General features: G+C 43.2%; 1 protein-coding gene across 3 annotated transcripts in view; it reads right to left on the bottom strand.

The window, feature by feature from the left end:
• LOC122542798 (meiosis initiator protein-like) overlaps nucleotides 1-18,477 on the bottom strand; it is a 65,750-nt gene that overhangs the window by 13,039 nt on the left and 34,234 nt on the right. For all 3 annotated transcript variants that reach the window (XM_043680849.1, XM_043680851.1, XM_043680850.1), the window contains exons 6-11: nucleotides 16,614-16,719; nucleotides 15,177-15,335; nucleotides 11,202-11,483; nucleotides 6,591-6,705; nucleotides 5,897-5,991; nucleotides 142-285 (exon numbers count right to left, since the gene is read on the bottom strand). In XM_043680849.1, coding sequence (XP_043536784.1) covers nucleotides 142-285; nucleotides 5,897-5,991; nucleotides 6,591-6,705; nucleotides 11,202-11,483; nucleotides 15,177-15,335; nucleotides 16,614-16,719 — 901 coding nt within the window. The remainder of the gene's footprint in view (nucleotides 1-141; nucleotides 286-5,896; nucleotides 5,992-6,590; nucleotides 6,706-11,201; nucleotides 11,484-15,176; nucleotides 15,336-16,613; nucleotides 16,720-18,477) is intronic.

Here is an 18,477-nt window from a genome sequence, read left to right as displayed (position 1 = left end):
TATGACTCTAAAAATTTTTATTCTGAGAGGAGATGTCTTAGTCGAGCTTATGTGCTTATCAAGGCATGAGTGGGGTTTAGCACTGCAAAATAGCCAAAGTTTTGAAGGGCTTGACAAACAGTACTAGCACAATCTCTTTACCTTGAGTTAGGTTTTCCTTTCTGTCCTGCAGAAGTTGAATATGTCGCCCTGGAGATGAGAAGAGAGAAGGGCTCAAACCCAGGGTTGCCTGTGGCCCCGATGTAGCCAGAGAGTCACTGACAGGAGAATGAATCGCAGCTCCCCCTTGGGAAAGAATTATGCCGATCAGAGTCTGCTAACAAATCTCGATTGGGGTGAAATTATTTGGCATGATATTCGCAAATGATCTTCTGTACTATTTCAGCCTTGGTGCAAACCTTCAAAATGTATGAAACTATCAAATGCTGTTCTGATGAGTGTCAACATGAAATAACATATTTCTTCACCTAGAGTTATAGGGTCATAGAGTCATAGAGATGTACAGCACGGAAACAGACCCTTCAGTCCAACTCATCCATGCCGACCAGATATTCTAACCTAATCTAGTCCCACTTGCCAGCACCCAGCCCATATCCCTCTAAACCCTTCCTATTCATATACCCATCCAGATACCTTTTAAATGTTGCAATTATACCAGCCTCCAACACTTCTTCTGGCAGCTCATTCCATACATGCACCAACCTCTGCGTGAAAAAGTTGCCCCTTAAGTCTCTTTTTTATCTTTCCCCTCTCACCCTAAACCTATGCCCTCTAGTTCTGGACTCCCTCACCACAGGGGGAAAGACTTTGTCTATTTACCCTATCCATGCCCCTCATGATTTTATAAGCCTCTATAAGGTCACCCTCAACCTCTGATGCTCCAGGGAAAACAGCCCCAGCGTATTCAACCTCCATCTATAGCTCAAATCCTCCAACCCTGGCAACATCCTTGTAAATCGTTTCTGAACCCTTTCAAGTTTCACAACATCTTTCCATTAGGAAGGAGACCAGAACTGCACACAATATTCCAACAGTGGCCTAACAATGTCCTATTCAGCTGCAACATGATCTCCCAACTCCTGTACTCAATACTCTGACCAATAAAGGAAAGCATACCAAACACCTTCTTCATTATCCTATCTACCTGCGACTCTACTTTCAAGGAGCTATGAACCTGCACTCCAAAGTTTCTTTGTTCAGCCACACTCCCTAGGACCTTACCATTAAGTGTATAAGTCCTGCTAAGATATGCTTTCCCATAATGCAGCACCTCACATTTATCTGAATTAAACTCCTTCTGCCACTCTTCAGCTCATTGGCCCATCTGGTCAAGATCCTGTTGCAATCTGAGGTAACCTTCTTCGCTGTCCACTACACCTCCAATATTGGTGTCATCTGAAAACTTACTAATTATACATTTATGTTCACATCTAAATCATTTATATAAATGACGAAAAGTAGTGGACCCAGCACCAATCCTTGTGGCACTCCACTGGTCACAGGCCTGCAGTCTGAAAAACAACCCTTCACCACCATCCTCTGTCTTCTACCTTTGAGCCAGTTCTGTATCCAAATGGCTAGTTCTCCCTGTGTTCCATGAGGTCTAATCTTGCTAACCAGTGTCCCAAGGGGAACCTTGTCAAACACCTTACTGAAGTCCATATAGATCACGTCTACCACTCTGCCCTCATCAATCCTCTTTGTTACTTCTTCAAAAGCTCAATCAAGTTTGTGAGACATGATTTCCCACGCACAAAGCCATGTTGACTATCCCTAATCAGTCCTTGCCTTTCCAAATACATGTACATCCTGTCCCTCAGGATTCCCTCCAACAACTTGTCCATCAATGACGTCAGGCTCACCGGTCTACGGTTCCCTGGTTTGTCCTTCAGTTCTTAATTATTTGCTGTGTGTTTTTCAGCAAATTTTCCTTTTTGCTAAACCAATCCACAGCCTTATTGCTAATACCACAAAGAAAGATTTCAACTGTCAAGGGCAGGCAGAAGAGATTTGTTTAATTTAGCGTCATGTTCGGCACAACATCATGGGCTGAAGAACCCGTTCCAGTGCTGTACTGTTCCATCTTTGTCCTATGCATCTTTGGGAATTAATCCATTTTGTGCCTTAATTTTATTCCCCTCTTCGACTCGCATGAGCTGCAAGCAGCATTCTTACATTCAAATATCGAGGCCATAGACTGAAGGCCCACTCCAAACATTAGAGCACAAATTCGAGGCTGACTTTCCTAGTGCAGCATTGAGGGAATGCTACATTGTCAGAGGTGCCAGCCTTTGGGTAAAACATTAAACTGTTCTGCCTCTCGAGTAGATCGCAAAGGTCTCACAGCATTATTTCAGAAGAGCACGGCAACTTTCCCTGGTGCCTTGGTCAATATTTATCCCTGAATCGACAGTCATAAAAATGGATTCGTGACTGTTTGTGAGGTCTTGGTGCATGCAAGTGGGCTGCAACATTTCCTATGAATACTGTTTAAAAATACTTTGTTGGTTGTAAAACATGAAGATTGTAATGTCCTGAGGTTGTGAAGGGCGCTGTAGAAATATGAGAATCTTTTTGATCTCCTCGTGCTGCTGACTCTCGCTGGTTTACACTTCCACATGCAGTCACCTCTGATAACTCAGTCAAATGGTGTATTTGCATAGCTGAAACCAGAGCCTGGCGATAAGATATTCAGCTATGAACGATGGAAATACAGTTGAGTCCAGTTGTGCAGCAAATAGACTGGCTAACTGTCAGGAAAGGTAACAATAAGACATTTTTGTTTGATTCATCAGCATAAAGGTTCAGAGGACAATTGTGGCACTCAATGTGTACCATTGCTGAGATCACCTTACGGGTCACAGCACAGAACCTTCACATTTGTATAGTTCCAATTCAAATGAGCCACTATTCAGGGAATTGTATTGGCTGGCTATCCAATAATAGAAATAAGAGAAATAAAGTATGACATTGAAAGTACGTGTCATTTTCTCTTCTTTACTAGAAAGGGGATATAAGCACCTGTAAGGGAAGATTATAGCCTGGTAGTGTTATCATTAGACTCTCAATCCAGTGACCCAGGTAGTATTCTGGTGACCAGGGTTCATATCCCGCCATGGGGAATAAATCTGGGATTAAGAGCTAGAGCTGACCATGAAAATAGAGGTGGCCAATTGTCAAAAAAGCCAAATAGTTCACTAATGCCTTTTAGGAAATCTGCCACCCTCACCTGGTCTGGCCTACACGTGACTCCAGATCCACAGTGATGTGGTTGACTCTCAACTGCCCTATGGGGCAATTAGAAAAGGGCAATACATTCTGGCCTGGCCAGTGACATCCACATCCTGTGAATGAGTTTAAATAAAGTTCCTCTCCTGACTTGGAAATATAATTAAGGGCTATGGGCATAATGCAGATAGGAGGAGCTGAGATGATGGATAGAACAACCATGATCCTAATGAATGGTGGAGCAGGCTCGATAGGCCACAAGGCCTACTCATACTTCTATTACTATGAAATGATGATAATGTCATTCCTTAAATGTCAAAATTGTGGAACTTTCTCCCTAACAGCACTGCGAGCAGCAATTGAATTGCAGTGGTTCAAGAAGGCAGCTCACCATCACCTTCTCCAGGGGAAACTAGCCATTAGCCCTTTAGTGAATTTAAAAAAACTTTCCTTTGCATATTAAAGAACACAGTTTTCAGGGAAACAGTTGTTTTGTTCAAGCATGATAGTTCAAGGAGCATCACACTTAATCTTTATAGTGTGCTCATGTGATTATGTAAGTAAAAATGGCAACATATTTGCACACAGCATGACTTTGCACACAGCATGACTCCAGCAACAACAAGTGAGATGTTAATCTTTTTTGTTGTTGGTGTTGGTCAAGAGGGAAGTGGCAATGACAACCTTCTGTTCCTAATGAAGGAATGCTACAGGGTCATTTTACATCCAGTGAGCAAGCAAGCAGCAATAAAGCATGGCTGCGCAGGCCCTAAGAAGAAATGGACAAAATGATGGAACTTAATCCTCAAAACGCTTGCAATAATTTCTAAAAATCCCACATAATCATTACAAAATTTACCTTATTGTACACCAAAATACTGTGGAAACATTTCTGACCTTTGGTCAACTGAACTGCTAATTTCAAAGTCAGAGTCACCTTATCATTTACATTATAATAATTATCAAGGCCTTCCCTACAGTCCCTTTTCTCTTGGCTGTCAGAGAATGCTGCTGAAATTTTTTTCCTAGTTGGTCTCCATCTCGCTTCCTGAGACCACACATTTGGGGATTCTGGGAACTGCTGATCAAGTGAGGTGTTTTTGACCAGGTGCAGGGGGAAACACGAGTTAATGTAAGAGCAGGGTTTCTACAAACAAATTGAACGTCTGCCTTTTCAAAGGCTTTTTTTGCCGTAGTGATCATCTCTCAGAGACCAGTTCCAGTCAGCCACACCCATTTACAGATATATACATGAGGATTCAAGGGGGCCGCATGGCTGACAGAAATCAATCTGAGCTCCAAGCATTGTAGCCTTGGATCTCCCAACACCAAAATCTCATCTTGTAATCCCATTAGGGCCCTGCTGAAACAATCAGGTCTGTGTAACCCTTTCTCAAAGGTTGCAAGCAACCTTCTCTGCACTCTATGGAAGATGGGAAGATCCCTTTTCTTTTATAATTTTTAGGAATATACTAAGACTACACTGTATAACTCTAAGTGCGAAGGGAATCAAGGGTTACAGGGAAAAGGCAAGAAAATGAATGTGAAGAATGTTGAATCAGCCATGGTCCGATTGAATGGTGGTTCCTTTTCCTATTTCTTATGGCCTTAATTCAACTGGGTTACCTGCTTCCACATGTCTGCTCTGTAACAGAATGCTAGGAGTTCCTACGGGGTTCACAGCCAATTATGAGAATGAGGTTTCACCTTGGCCTGGTATTGTAAGAATACTGAATGTAGTATGACATTCAAAACAAACGTACAAATTCCATTATTATCCTAGTTTATTATTTATCCAGACTAACAATGATCTAGAGTCATACAGCTGCACTACATGGAAACAGATCCTTCAGTCCAACTCGTCCATGCCGACCAGATATCTTCAATTAATCTAGTCCCAATTACCAGCATTTGGCCCATATTCCTCGAAAAGCTTCCTATTCATATACCCATCCAGATGCCTTTTAATTGTATTGCCTCTAACACTTCCTCTGGCAGCTCATTCCATAGACGCACCACCCTCTGTGTGAAAAGTTGCCCCTTAGGTCCCTTTATATCTTTTCCCTCTCACCTTAAACATATGCCCTCTTGTTTTGGACTCCTACCCTGGGGAAAAGACCTTAGCTATTGTCCCTATCCAGGTCCCTCATGATTTTATAAACTTCTGTAAGGTTATCCCTCAGCCTCCGACACTCAAGGGAAAACAGCCCCTACCCAATCAGCCTCTCCCTATAGCTCAACCCTTAAATCCTGGCAACATGCTTGTAAATCTTTTCTGAAGCCTTTCAAGTTTCACAACATTAAAAATCACATGACACCAGGTTATAGTCCAACAGGTTTTTCTGGATGTACAGTACAAGCTTTCGGAGCACTGCTCCTTCATCAGTTAGCAAATAAACCTGTTGGACTATAACCTGACGTTGTATGATTTTTTAAACTCCGTCCACCCCAGTCCAACACCGGCACCTCCACATCAAGTTTCATAACATCCTTCTTACAGCAGGGATACCAGAATTGTTCATTAATCCAAAACTGACAAAAGATCTAGTCTCTGACAAATTCATTTCTCAGGACTGTTGTGCTTTCCAGCCTGCTCAGAAAATCAGTGTCCCTCAGTTTTTTTTAATTAAACAGATCACAGAAATCATGAAGAAAGAAAATGTTACACCTTGAGGGGTTTCCTGTGGAAGCCAGGGACTCCGGTCGACATCATCATCCTCGTCGTGAGAGGAGAGGTAGTGAACCAGCGTCTGGTCTTTCATACTGTGAATGAGTGGGAAAGCACAATAACCAACAGCCTCTAACTTGCCCCTTGCTTGTGGGCAATCATTAGAAAAACAAAAGTTTACATTTACTAAAGCTCCTTTAATGTAGTAAAACACACTGAGACATTTTGTGGATATGTTATCAAACACAATTTAACACTGAGTGTCATAATGAGACGTTAGGAAAGAGTTCAAAAGCTTGGTCAGAGTTTAAGAAAAATAATGAATTAGCCACAGTGAGGTCCAGGAAGGAAATTCCAGAACTAATGGAAGCAACTGATGGAGCATCTACCAAGGGTGCAGTGCTGAAAATGGAGTAAGTGCAGATGGCCAGAATTTAAGGAAGGCAGAGATCTTGGAGATTTGTATGGCTGAAGGAGTTTACAGAGCCAGGATAAAGTGAGGCCATATAGAGACTTCAGTGAGAATTTAAACAGCCAAAGGAGTTCAGCAAAGATAGGGTGATGGATGATCATTTAGCAGTACAAGAGAGTAATGTTGTCTACTGAGATGTTCCAAGTCAATCAGTACCTCCAAGACTGGAAGAGAGAATTAAAATAAAAAGACACATTAATATCAAAAGATTATCTTCGTTACCTGATATATGAAGAGCTGACTGAGGCATCATAGACGCTGGACTCATGACTGCAATTTGTCTTTCTCTCCTCGTTTTCAGGGGAGCACTGCGGGTCAGTGCTTGTCTCATATTTCTCTGTGGTGAAACTTAAATTAATACCCAAAGCCCAACAATTTCACTTAACGAGCTGTTGTGACTATTACTGCAATTCACACAATCACCATTGAGATGAAAGGCCAATTTTGCTGGCACTGCTGTTAGTTATGGACACTTGCCTTGCTCTTCAAATACAGCCTATGGGATCATTAAAGTCCAGCTGAACGAATGAATCAGACGCTGGAGCCCAGGCATTATGACTCAACACCAAAATATGGCATTTCTGACAAAGCAACGCTGATTCCACAAACTATGCCTAAAGGTTCACTTATGCATTCCAGCCCTGAAGCAGGCCTTCATTCTAGCTTTCTGATTCAGAGGTGAGAATGCTGCTAACTGAGCCAAGCTGACACTTGGTTGCCATTGTAACGTCATAGAATCATAGAATCCCTACAGCGTAGAAGCAGGCCATTTGGCCCATCGAGTCCAAGCCAACTCTCTGAAGAGCATCCCTGCTATCCTATCCCTGTAACCCTGCAATTTCCATGGCTAACCCACCTAACCTGCACATCCCTGGACACTACGGGTAATTTAGCACAGCTTAATCCACTAATGGAGCATCCGGTGGAAACCCACGCAGAGACAGGGAGAATGTGCAAACTCCACAGAGACAGAGGGTGGAATCAAACTCGTGAACCTGGTGCCATCAGGGAGTAGTGCTGGCCACCATGCCACAGTTAAAATGTAAATAATGGAGAAAGGACATTTACAAGGAGACGTTTATCAATAGTTATGGATACCCAGAGAGCCAACATTGTATTAAAATCAATTCCACACGTCCTTCGTTTATTTTAATTTGATAGAAGTGTTTCTTCTGTTGGAAGTTTCTCTCTTTGTTGACTGCCTGATCTGTGAGGAGATATATACACACAGGCTGTAGGCACAGCCGCTGAGTATGTGACATTGACCCAGAATGGCTCAACACTGGTCACTCTTCCTCCTCTTTATCGGGTGAGTAATTATCCAATACCACAGAATATCTGATGGAGAACAATGGGAACTAGCCAGGTGCAAAACTATTGGCCTGATACACTAACTTTAAGACTTAACCTTTTACCATCTAACCTGAAGTTTTAATGGAGAATCGAGGAAGATTGCATTGTCAACTTACTGAAGGCTACCATGAAATAGTACAGCTAGCCCTGGGTTGTAAATGGGCTCCGTTTTCGAGTATGTTCACAGTTGTAACAGAATGTAGAACAACATAAAATAGCCATTTGTAAGTATAAAGAAACATGTTGGAACTTTAAAATGAATATTATAATACACCTGAATGGGCTCGTGTTCATAAGTCAGATACATAACTCAGGGTACGCCTATACTAGTTTTGCATCTTTTTAGGTTCCCTTGCTTCTGTGGACCAGTTCCCAGCAAGACTGACTCCCAAGCTCAATCTGACCAATGTTGAATCTGTTATTGACTTTCTCTTTTGCAATGCAGCTGGCAAACTTGCTTCGTCCAACAGCAGGACATAGGTCAAGCAATTCAGTAGAGTAGAAAATCTCAGGGTTAAACATATGTCCTGTAGTGTTTTGTAGAAGGGATTGAAAAATCCCTTTCATCTCGGCCCCAACTCCTTTCTTTCTTTATCAATATTCAGGTTATTAGGTTCAGAAAGGTGGCACTCTATGATAAGTACAAAATCAGAAATCACACAACACTAGGTTATAGTCCAACAGGTTTATTTAAAATCACAAGCTCCTTCAAGAGGCTGACTTCATCTGACAAAGCAGTAGCGCTCTGAAAGCTTGTGATTTTAAATGAACCTGACTCTGACCTGGTGTCGTCTGACTTCTGATTTTGTCCACCCCAGTCCACAACCAGCATCTCCACATCATGGCTGCAATAAATAGGATGCAAGAAGATTTGACTGAGGCCTTTTAAAATGATAGAAAGATTAGATTTGGTTTGCATAGTTAGGTTAAGGCAGGGAGTCAGAGCTTAATTCATAGGGGCACAGAACTAATTACAGAGAATTACATAGAATACTGAACTCAGAGATCTCCTTCCTCCCACATTATTGATGAGGACAATATTCACTGGAGTTTAGAATAATGGGGGAGGGGGGGAAATCTCATTTAATCCCATAAAATTCTGACAGGACTCAACAGGGTAAAAGTAGGAAGGATGTTTCTGATGAAAAGAGTAGACAGGCAGGAGGCTGGGAGAACACAGCAAGGCAGGCAGCGTCAGGAGGGACAGGCAGGAGGCTGGGGGAACACAGCAAGGCAGGCAGCATCAGGAGGGACAGGCAGGAGGCTGGAAGAACACAGCAAGGCAGGCAGTATCAGGAGGGACAGGCAGGAGGCTGGGGGAACACAGCAAGGCAGGCAGCGTCAGGAGGGACAGGCAGGAGGCTGGAAGAACACAGCAAGCCAGGCAGCATCAGGAGGGACAGGCAGGAGGCTGGAGGAACACAGCAAGCCAGGAAGCATCAGGAGGGACAGGCAGGAGGATAGGAGAACACAGCAAGGCATGCAGCGTCAGGAGGGACAGGCAGGAGGCTGGAAGAACACAGCAAGCCAGGCTGCATCAGGAGGTGGAGAAGTCATTGTTTTGGGTGTAACCCTTCAGGGGTCACATCCAAGGTTACAGGGTAGGCCACTTAGGACTGAGATGGGGAGATGTATCTTCATCCAGAAAGTGGTGAACCTGAAGAATTCTCAGCCACAAACAGCAGATGAGGCTAAAAATCAATGTTTTCATGAAGGAGTTAGATATAGTTCTTCGGGCTAAAGGAATCAAAGGGTATGGTCAAGTGACCTGCTCCTGCTGCTTAACAGATGTTTTTAATTAACCTGTTCAAATAAGTTTTGACACACCTTTAAAGCAGGTAGGACCAGAACCCTGGCCTCCTAGCTCAGAACTAGGGACACCACCACTACACTACAAAAGTCCCAAATAGTGCCTGTGTCTTATACCCTTATGTGAAATCCCTTTGATTATTTTAACAATCCTTATCAGCCTTGTCTTTTCTAGAGAATAAGAACCCGAACCCTATTTAACATTACAAAATGAATGACAAGGATGGAATTTATTTTCCATCCCTAATAGAACATCCTAATCAGCAAGTGTGCAGCATAGCTTAAATAAACATGGTAATGCGTGTTTTTATATGTACTACAGAAGCAGAGTGTTAGGCACCTTCGATTGATCCTTGAAGCGAGTTGTGGCCCCGTGCAGTTGCTGTGCATTTGTTGTAAGCACAAAGAGATAAATGATTCCTAACTATCTCAGATTGTTAACTACAAGCAGGAGTTAATTATAGAATCATACAGCAGGAAAGAGACATCTTTAGTCCACACAGTCCATGCTGACTATAATCGCAAACTAAACTAGTCCCACCTGCTTGCTCCTGGCACATATCCCTCCAAACCTTTCCTATTCATGTATTTATCCAGATGTCTTTTAAATATTGTAACTGTCCCTACATATACCACTTCCCCTAGAAGTTCATTCCACACATGAATTGCCCTCTGTGTGAAAAGTTTGCCCCTTATGACTGTTTGAAATTTCTCTCCTCTCACCTTAAGAATGTGACCCGTAGTCTGGAAACCCCCCCCCCCCCACTCCCCCCATCCTAGGGAAAAGACAAAAACTACCATCAACTCTTTCTATAACCCTCTTTAAAGTCACTTCTCAACCTCCTACTCTTTCAGTGAAAAACGTCCCAGACTATCCAGCCCTTCTTTATAAGTCAAACCTTCCATATCCAGCAATAGCTGAAAAATGTGTTGCTGGAAAAGCGCAGGAGGTCAGGCAGCATCCAAGGAGCACGTTGCTGCCTGACCTGCTGCGCTTTTCCAGCAACACATTTTTCAGCTCTGATCTCCAACATCTGCAGTCCTCACTTTCTCCTACATATCCATCAATAACCTGGTAAATCTCTTCTGAATCTTTTCCAGCTTAATAATATCCTTCTTACAACTGGGCGACCATGATGATAAAGAACAGAATCACAGCAACGAGCACCCGAGCTACAAATCTTCTCACAAACTTAGAATGATGATAAAGACTAAGCTTAATGGATCTATTGGTCTTTTCCCAGCTGTACATGGTAACAACATTCCTGGTTTGCATAGTGATGACTGAGTAATTCACCCCAACATCAGAGTTACGATTGGAGACCTGACTCCAAGCTGGGACAACCTCTAGCATCTCAAGTTGACAACTCAAACAGCAGAGCTGGAAGCTCTCGATCCTAAGTTGGGGTCTGTGTGGGTAATGTTTCTGTCACCTGTTGACATAGCCATGATAGGTGAAGGTGAGGTGGGATCCCTCGTGTGGTCAGTCAACACACACACACACACCCATTAATTAAATACGTTTGCACATAACTGAATACCTGCTACCTACTGATAGTACCGAATTGTGGGCGCTTGCTGCTAATCCCAATGCTGACCTTGGCTCCATGTCACTCTACGCATTGACTAAACTTTCTTCCAGTGAAGGTGAAATCTCTTTTAAATAGTCACCTGTGTTTCTGAGGCTGGATCCTGCAAGGCCTCTGGATCCTGCAAGGCCTCTGGTTTCTTCAAGGCCTCTGGATTCTGCAAGCTCCAACAAGGTAAGGAACACAGTACGGCCTTGGGGTATAGCAGTGTTATCCTGTGAAGAGGAGCTGGAAGACGAGGTATCCACAGATGATCCTTGCCACATCATCCTAACCTCCCGCTGGCCTTCTCCTCGCATGTAATTATCGGCAAGTGTCGGTTCATTGTAGAGGCAGCGGCGTGATTTCAGCCCTTGTCTCCGTTCTGCAGTTAGAGAGAAAATGCGCAAAATCATACCATTACTTTATAAATTGCAAACTTTTATTCTTCTCTGACTTATTCAATCAAGGGTGCGTGGATGCCTAACAGTGGATCTCTCCTTGAATGTTCCTGAATAATCCTGCATATTAATTCTAAACCCATGGCTGAACACCATAATCAACAAGTGTGCAAGAATATTTCAATACACATAACTATACATCTATAAATGTATGTACACTTCTGCATGTACCACAGAAGAAAAATATTCAGTATCTTCAACACGCGAATCATTTCAATAAGTCTCTGAAATTGTCAATAAAAACCAAAAGAGCTGCGGATGTTGTAACTCAGGACCAAAAACAGAAGTTGCTGTGAAAGCTCAGCAGGTCTGGCAGCATCTGTGAAGAAAAATCAGAGTTAACATTTCAAGTTCAGTGATCCCTACTCAGATCATTGGACCCGAAACTTTAACTCTGCTTTTTTTTTCTGAAATAGACATCATCATTTTGGAGAAGTTGATAATTTTTGAATGTAAATTTGTGAATTTATTGAGAATTATTACGTGGTGGGCATTATTATTATGACTAAACCTCAGTCAGATTTACATTTCATTCCTTTGAACTTTAATTACTTTCTCAAGACAATGTGACAAGAACACTAAAATAATAAGACCTGAGGAAATAGGAGTAGGCCATTCAGTCCCTCAAAACATAGGATCAAGGATGGCCAGATTATTCCTCATGTTCATGTTCCTGCATTTTCCCCATAACCCTGATTCCCTGACTGCTCAACAATCTGTCTATCTAAACAGACACAAATACTCTGCTTCCACAGCTCTCTGTAGCAAGGATTTCCAAAGACTCATAATTCTCTGAGAGAAGAAATTCTTATGCTTTTCAATCTTGAATTAACACTCTTTTATTCTGAGCCTATACCCCTCTAGTCCTAGATTCTCCCCTGAGGGGAAACATCCTCTCTGTATTTATCCTGTCAAGCCCCTTAAGATTCCTATATGTTTCAATGAGATCACCTCTCATTCTTCTAAACTCCAATGAGTGGAGTAACAATTGCTACAGTTAGAAACTAGGGGGCAGATTTTTGTGAAGTAATAAGGAAGTGGGAGTCAGCAAACTCCCACAAATCTGTCTCCATAAAAGGGGCCTGTGCCTGCCATATTTTTGTTTCATGGAATCAGAACTGCTGCCTCTTGTACATAGCAGCAGAGGTGAATTGATGATGAGGCTGACAGGCTAAAGGTCTTTCCCCATTTACTGGGACAGTGACTCAGTTGTAACCATGACTGTCAGGCCCTCAACCTTTCACTCTCCAAACACTCACTGTGCTCCCCATTCCTCTTCATTAACCCTCATGTACCCTCCATTCCTTTCCTTATCTCCCATTCTCCCTTTATGTATCCTCAAATCTTCAATCCTTGTATATATACTATACCCCTTCCATTGCCCCAAGGCATTCTCCACATCCACTCTCCGAGAACCCACTACAGAGGAACCTCGATTATCCAGCATTTAATTATCCAAATATCAGATTATCTGGCAAGATCGCAAGGTCCTGATGCTCGGCTAAACTATGTTATCCGGCATTTGATTATCCGGAATTCAACTAACTGAACGAAATATTGCCTGCCCGTGTCCTTCGGATAATCAAGGTTCCTCTGTATATAGGCAAAAGTGAGGACTGCAGATGCTGGAGATTTGAGTCAAGAATGTGGTGTTGGAAAAGCACAGCAGGACAGGCAGCATCAGAGGAGCAAAAGCTCTTAACGTCGATTTTCCTGCTCCTCGGATGCTGCCTGACCTGCTGTGCTTTTCCAGCACCACACTTTCGACTCTTCCTATGTATATACACAACCAACAAGCCATTGCTAAGTATTTTGAGATGACTCAAACTAACAACAGAAGGAAAATTGTTTTGACAAAAACTACTACAACCGATTAAAAGTGTCAACCAATCACATCAAACCAATAGCACTAGATTAGATTAGATTAGATTAGATTCCCTACAGTGTGGAAACAGGCCCTTCTGCCCAACCAGTCCACACTGACCCTCCGAAGGGTAACCCACCCAGACCCATTTCCCTCTGACTAATGCACCTAACACTATGGGCAATTTACCATGGCCAATTCACCTGACCGGCACATCTTTGGATTGTGTGAAGAAACTGGAGCACCCGGAGGAAACCCACGCAGACACGGGGAAAATGTGCAAACTCCACACAGTCACCCGAGGCTGGAATCGAACCCGGGTCCCTGGCGCTGTGAGGCAGCTCTTCTCCACTTCACTTCTCTTAAGTTTTGGCCTGATTATCCACACAAGCCATATCAAAAAAAAATATGTATTACAAGGTAATGGCAGTGCCAATCAAACAAAGTTCTAACTCCCCTGTAAACCATGTAAACATTACATGCTGAGCGGAGTGCATTCGTCACTCTTGAAGTTCAGCTAAACATTCATGAGACCACCTTGAAATACAGATAGCTGTTTCTGATTACAGAGGTATCTCAATAGCATGCTGACTGCCTCACTTGGTTGATCACACGAGAATGGGGACTGTATTGTTTATGACTCCTCTGGCTGTGAACCAAACTACTTCAGCAACATTGGGGTGGCACACTAGTTAGCACTGCTACGACACAGTGCCAGGCCCCCAGGTTCAATTCCACCCTTGGATAGTCTGTGTGAAGTTTGCAGATTCTCCTCGTGCCTGTGTGTGTCCTCCGGGTTCTTCCCAAAGGTGTGCAAGTTCGGGTGGATTGGCCATGCTGAATAGTCCATAGTATCCAGGGGTGTGCAGGTTAGCCTTGGTGAATGCAGGGTTGCAGGGATGGGGTAGGGGGGATGCTCTTTGGAGGGTTGGTGTGGACTCGACGGCCTGTTTCTACACTGTAGGGATTCTATGAAATTGCAGAGAATTTGAACTTCCCTCTGCAATGACGCCAGGAAGGCATGCAGGCTGGCTAACCACATCCTTTCTTTGCACTGATGAAACTGTCAGAAAAGGGAACAGTGGGTTGAGAATCCTGTTATATGGTCTTGCCTGCCACTTTTAAAAGCTTCACGAGTTGGCCCAACCCAGCTGCAAACTGCCAACACGGAAGGAATTAGGGGCATTCTCAACTTTAAAAATCTACTAACACAACTCTGAATTGGATAAAAGCAAACCACAAGGCAACACTGTGAGAAAATAGAGGTTGCCTTGTTGGTGTACTGTACTGAGGCTGGTGCAATGTAGAGTTAGCATTACACTATACCTGGGCTGGGTATATTAAATGCTAGAATTGCCAAAGCCTTACGCTGTTTCCAATGTGTGGTTTCCTGCGTCTTTTAGATGGGACAGTGCACATGAAGCATTAGTTTGTATCTAACCCATGCTATTCCTGCCCATGGAGTGCTGATGCAACCACGTGGCAAGATACCTTTTCTCTATTCAGTCTGGATGTTTTAGATGGGGGTCAATGTGGATGGAGTATTAGTCTGTGTTCTGCGCTGTACTCTTTGGGAGTGCTTGATGCTGAGACTGGTGACTAAATTGGAAATGTTCATGAATGACTAATGCATCAGCTCAGCAGGTAATGTTTACATAGCTGACAGGAGAGGAAAAGTTTTGCTTGATTGACACTCCTCACCTTGAGAAATACTAAAAGGAAAACTGATGAGGTGTAGCCTAGAATATTGTACCTGTTTTTTCCATCCACTTCTTTTTCCTTGGCTTGTGACATATGTTCCTCAACCTCATTTTCTTGATGCTTGGAGGTGTGGAGAAAGGACTTATCTCCTCTGTGTTACTCTGTGTAGCTTCCTCTGGGCTTGTAGACTCCTCTCCATTTAAGCAATATTCTGGGAAAGAAAAAATTGCCGGCTGTCTGCTTCACTGGTTGAAGATATATTGCGCAATAACTATTTAAATATCACCTTTATTAATGGAGCAAAATGCCCAAGGCCTTTTCCAAGAGTGTTATTAAATAAATTTTGACACGGAGGCACATGAAGAGTATTAGGTTCAAAAAGCTTGGTCAAGGAGGCAGGTTTTGAGAAGCATTCTTTGAACAGAGAGAGAGAGAGATGTGGAGGTTTAGGGCGAGAATTCCAACTTTAGTACATTAGACAGTTTAAAGCTGAGCCCACCAATTTTGGGCAATAGGAATCTAACAGAAGGGGGATTATGGAGGAGGAAAACAATTCTGGGACTGGAGGATGCTCCAGAGAAGGGGAAGGAGCAAGGTCATAGAAGGACTTATCAAGATGTTGCCAAAAAGGTAGGAAAATTCAGGTTGCATGGTCTTTCAAAGCTTATCCAACCAGCAGATTTACTCGAGCATATGACATTCAATTGCATTTGAAAGAATTGGTGATAAGAATAGCAAAGCAGGAGTTAGTGCAGTATTTTGATCTTTGAGCTGACTCCAGGTCATAGAATCGTAGAATCTCTACAGTGCGGAAGCAGGCCATTCAGCCTATTGAGTCCACACTGACCCTCTGAAGAGTGTGACACCCAGGCCCATCCCTGGAACCCTACACACGACGGGGTAATTTAGCATGGCCAATTCACCCTAATCTGCACATTTTTGGACTATGGGACAAAACCAGAGCACTCAGAGGAAACCCACACAGACACGGGGAGAATGTACAAACTCCACACAGAGAGTTGCTCAAGGCTGGAATCGAACCCAGAGCCATCGTGCCACCCACTATTGATTGATGACTTTTTGTTGCTCTATTAGATGGGACAGCCCAGATCCAAACCTGAACTTTTTCTCATTGGGATTAAGATTTTCATACTGGGATTAAAACCTTGCAGATCTCTCAAGCAGTGGATCAGGAAAAAAGCATGTGACCACTTTTTCAAAGGGCAACTAGATCTAGTAATGTTTGCCTTATCTATAACCCAGGCGTAAAGAAAAAACAGACAATCTCTGATTTGCTGTCTAAACTCTCAAAGGTTCTGGACTTCCTGTTGCTGCCCACGTTGTGACTGTGTTAGTCCAAAATACAAAGAAGTCCTCAACAAGAAAAGGACCATTTAGTCCACTAAGCTAGGAATTCAAAGATCACCAGAGATAATTCAGATGATCTCTGGGAAACTTGTAAAGGCATTGGAAGATATCATACACTCACCTCTTTCATCTATGACCACATAATGATCCTTCAACAAGCTTTTGGTATTGCTGATGTGCCTGTTAAGAAATGCAATGTATCGCAAAACCTGATTCAGAATCTCCTTCTGTAACAGAGAACAGAACTTGCATTAAGATGGATTTTTCCTATCAATAAGAACATGCCAAAGTGATTCACAGCAAATTGAGTGTTTGTGTAAAACACTGCAAGTTGTGATACGAACAAACACAGCAGATAGATTTCACACAGAAAACTCTTTCAACAACTTGTCAACCTGCATTTGGTTACAGGCGTACATGTTTGGATAGTGCACTAGGAAAGTCCACTGCATTTTTTAAAATGGGATCTTTAATATCCACCTGAACAGGCAGATAGGGTAATGGCTTGTGGTGTTATCTGAAAGAGAGTATCTCCAACAGTGTTGTACTCAGGCAGTACCTCACTGAATTTCTGGAATGGGGCTTGACCCCATACTGTTCAGACTTTGAAGTGACAGTCATGGTTGAAAGTAATTGTGGATGGTGACATGATCTCTCAATATTTGGAACTACCTCAATAGAGAGGAAACAAAAAAAAATCAGAAATACCAGAAAATTGAAGTAAGAACAGAAAATTCTGAATATATACAGCACTTGAAAAAGGGGAAAGCCATGGTTTTAGGTTGAAATTGAGCAACATAAATGGGAACTTCATAATTGTGCATTTATCTGTTCCTTAACCAGAGATAGACATAGCACTGCAAGTTCCTGTTTGTATGGCATGATTTTTATCTCACTTCCACCCTATGCTTTTTGCCTCACAGTGGAAATTTAACCAAAATCCTGCCTTTCTTCTTTCCCTCAATGTTAAACACTAAATGCAAAGTACAAGACATTTTAACATGCGCCAGCCTCAGGGAAACAACGAGACATTATGTCTCCTTATTAGATAGTCCCCAAATTCCGTGGATGATTTTCTTCCACTTCAGTGTTGTGGGTCCTGAGGTGACTGATTAAACAGACCAATTCTGAATGCACACACACTGCCAAAGATGGAGCATGTGGTGTTTGTGCAAATGGTTCGATGGGTGGCCAGCTTGAGTTTCCACATGTTCCTTCCCTGTTTAAACTTGGCCTCCACTTGGACTTGTTGGAGATGCTTGGATGCTTCTTTTCCAAATTGGGCAGCCCTTGAGCTCCCTCCCATCCTCCTCCTCTAACCTAACTTTAAAGTTCACAGGTAAGCTACTCAGTGTTCTTGCTTTGGAGACGAAGTGTAGAGTAATGGCAGCGCAGGCAGTGGAATGTTCCTCCTGCCGGATGTTTGAGGTAGGGGTGACCACCGATACTCCTGCCGACTTCATCTGCAGGAAATGCAGTCAGATTCTGCTCCTCACAGAACGAGTTAGGGAACTGGAACTGGAGTTGGATGAACTGAGGATTATTCGAGAGGCTGAGAAGGTGATAGATAGAAGCTACAGGGACATAGTTACGCCAGAGAACAGAGGTAGCTGGGTAACAGTTAGAGGTGGGAAGGGGAGGAAACAGGCAGTGCAGGGATCTCCTGTAGTCATTCACCTAAACCATAGGTATACCGCTTTGGATACTGGTGGGGGGGACAGCCTAGCAGGGGTAAGCTGCAGTGACCGGGTCTGTAGCGTGAGGTCTGGCTCTGAGACTCAGAAGGGAAAGGGGGAGAGGAGGAGAGCACTAGTTATAGGAGACTCTCTAGTTAGAGGGACGGACAGGCGATTCTGTGGGCATGGGCGAGATTCTCGGATGGTTTTTTGCCTCCCGGGTGCCAGGGTCTGAGACGTCTCGGACCGTGTCTTCAGAATCCTTAAGGGAGAGGGTGTGCAGCCAGAAGTCGTGATGCACGTTGGCAC

The sequence above is a fragment of the Chiloscyllium plagiosum genome, chromosome 41 (assembly GCF_004010195.1).
Source record: "Chiloscyllium plagiosum isolate BGI_BamShark_2017 chromosome 41, ASM401019v2, whole genome shotgun sequence".
NCBI classification, from domain to species: domain Eukaryota; kingdom Metazoa; phylum Chordata; class Chondrichthyes; order Orectolobiformes; family Hemiscylliidae; genus Chiloscyllium; species Chiloscyllium plagiosum.
Note: the sequence above shows the minus strand (reverse complement) of the source record. Positions and strands in the feature narration are given on the sequence as shown.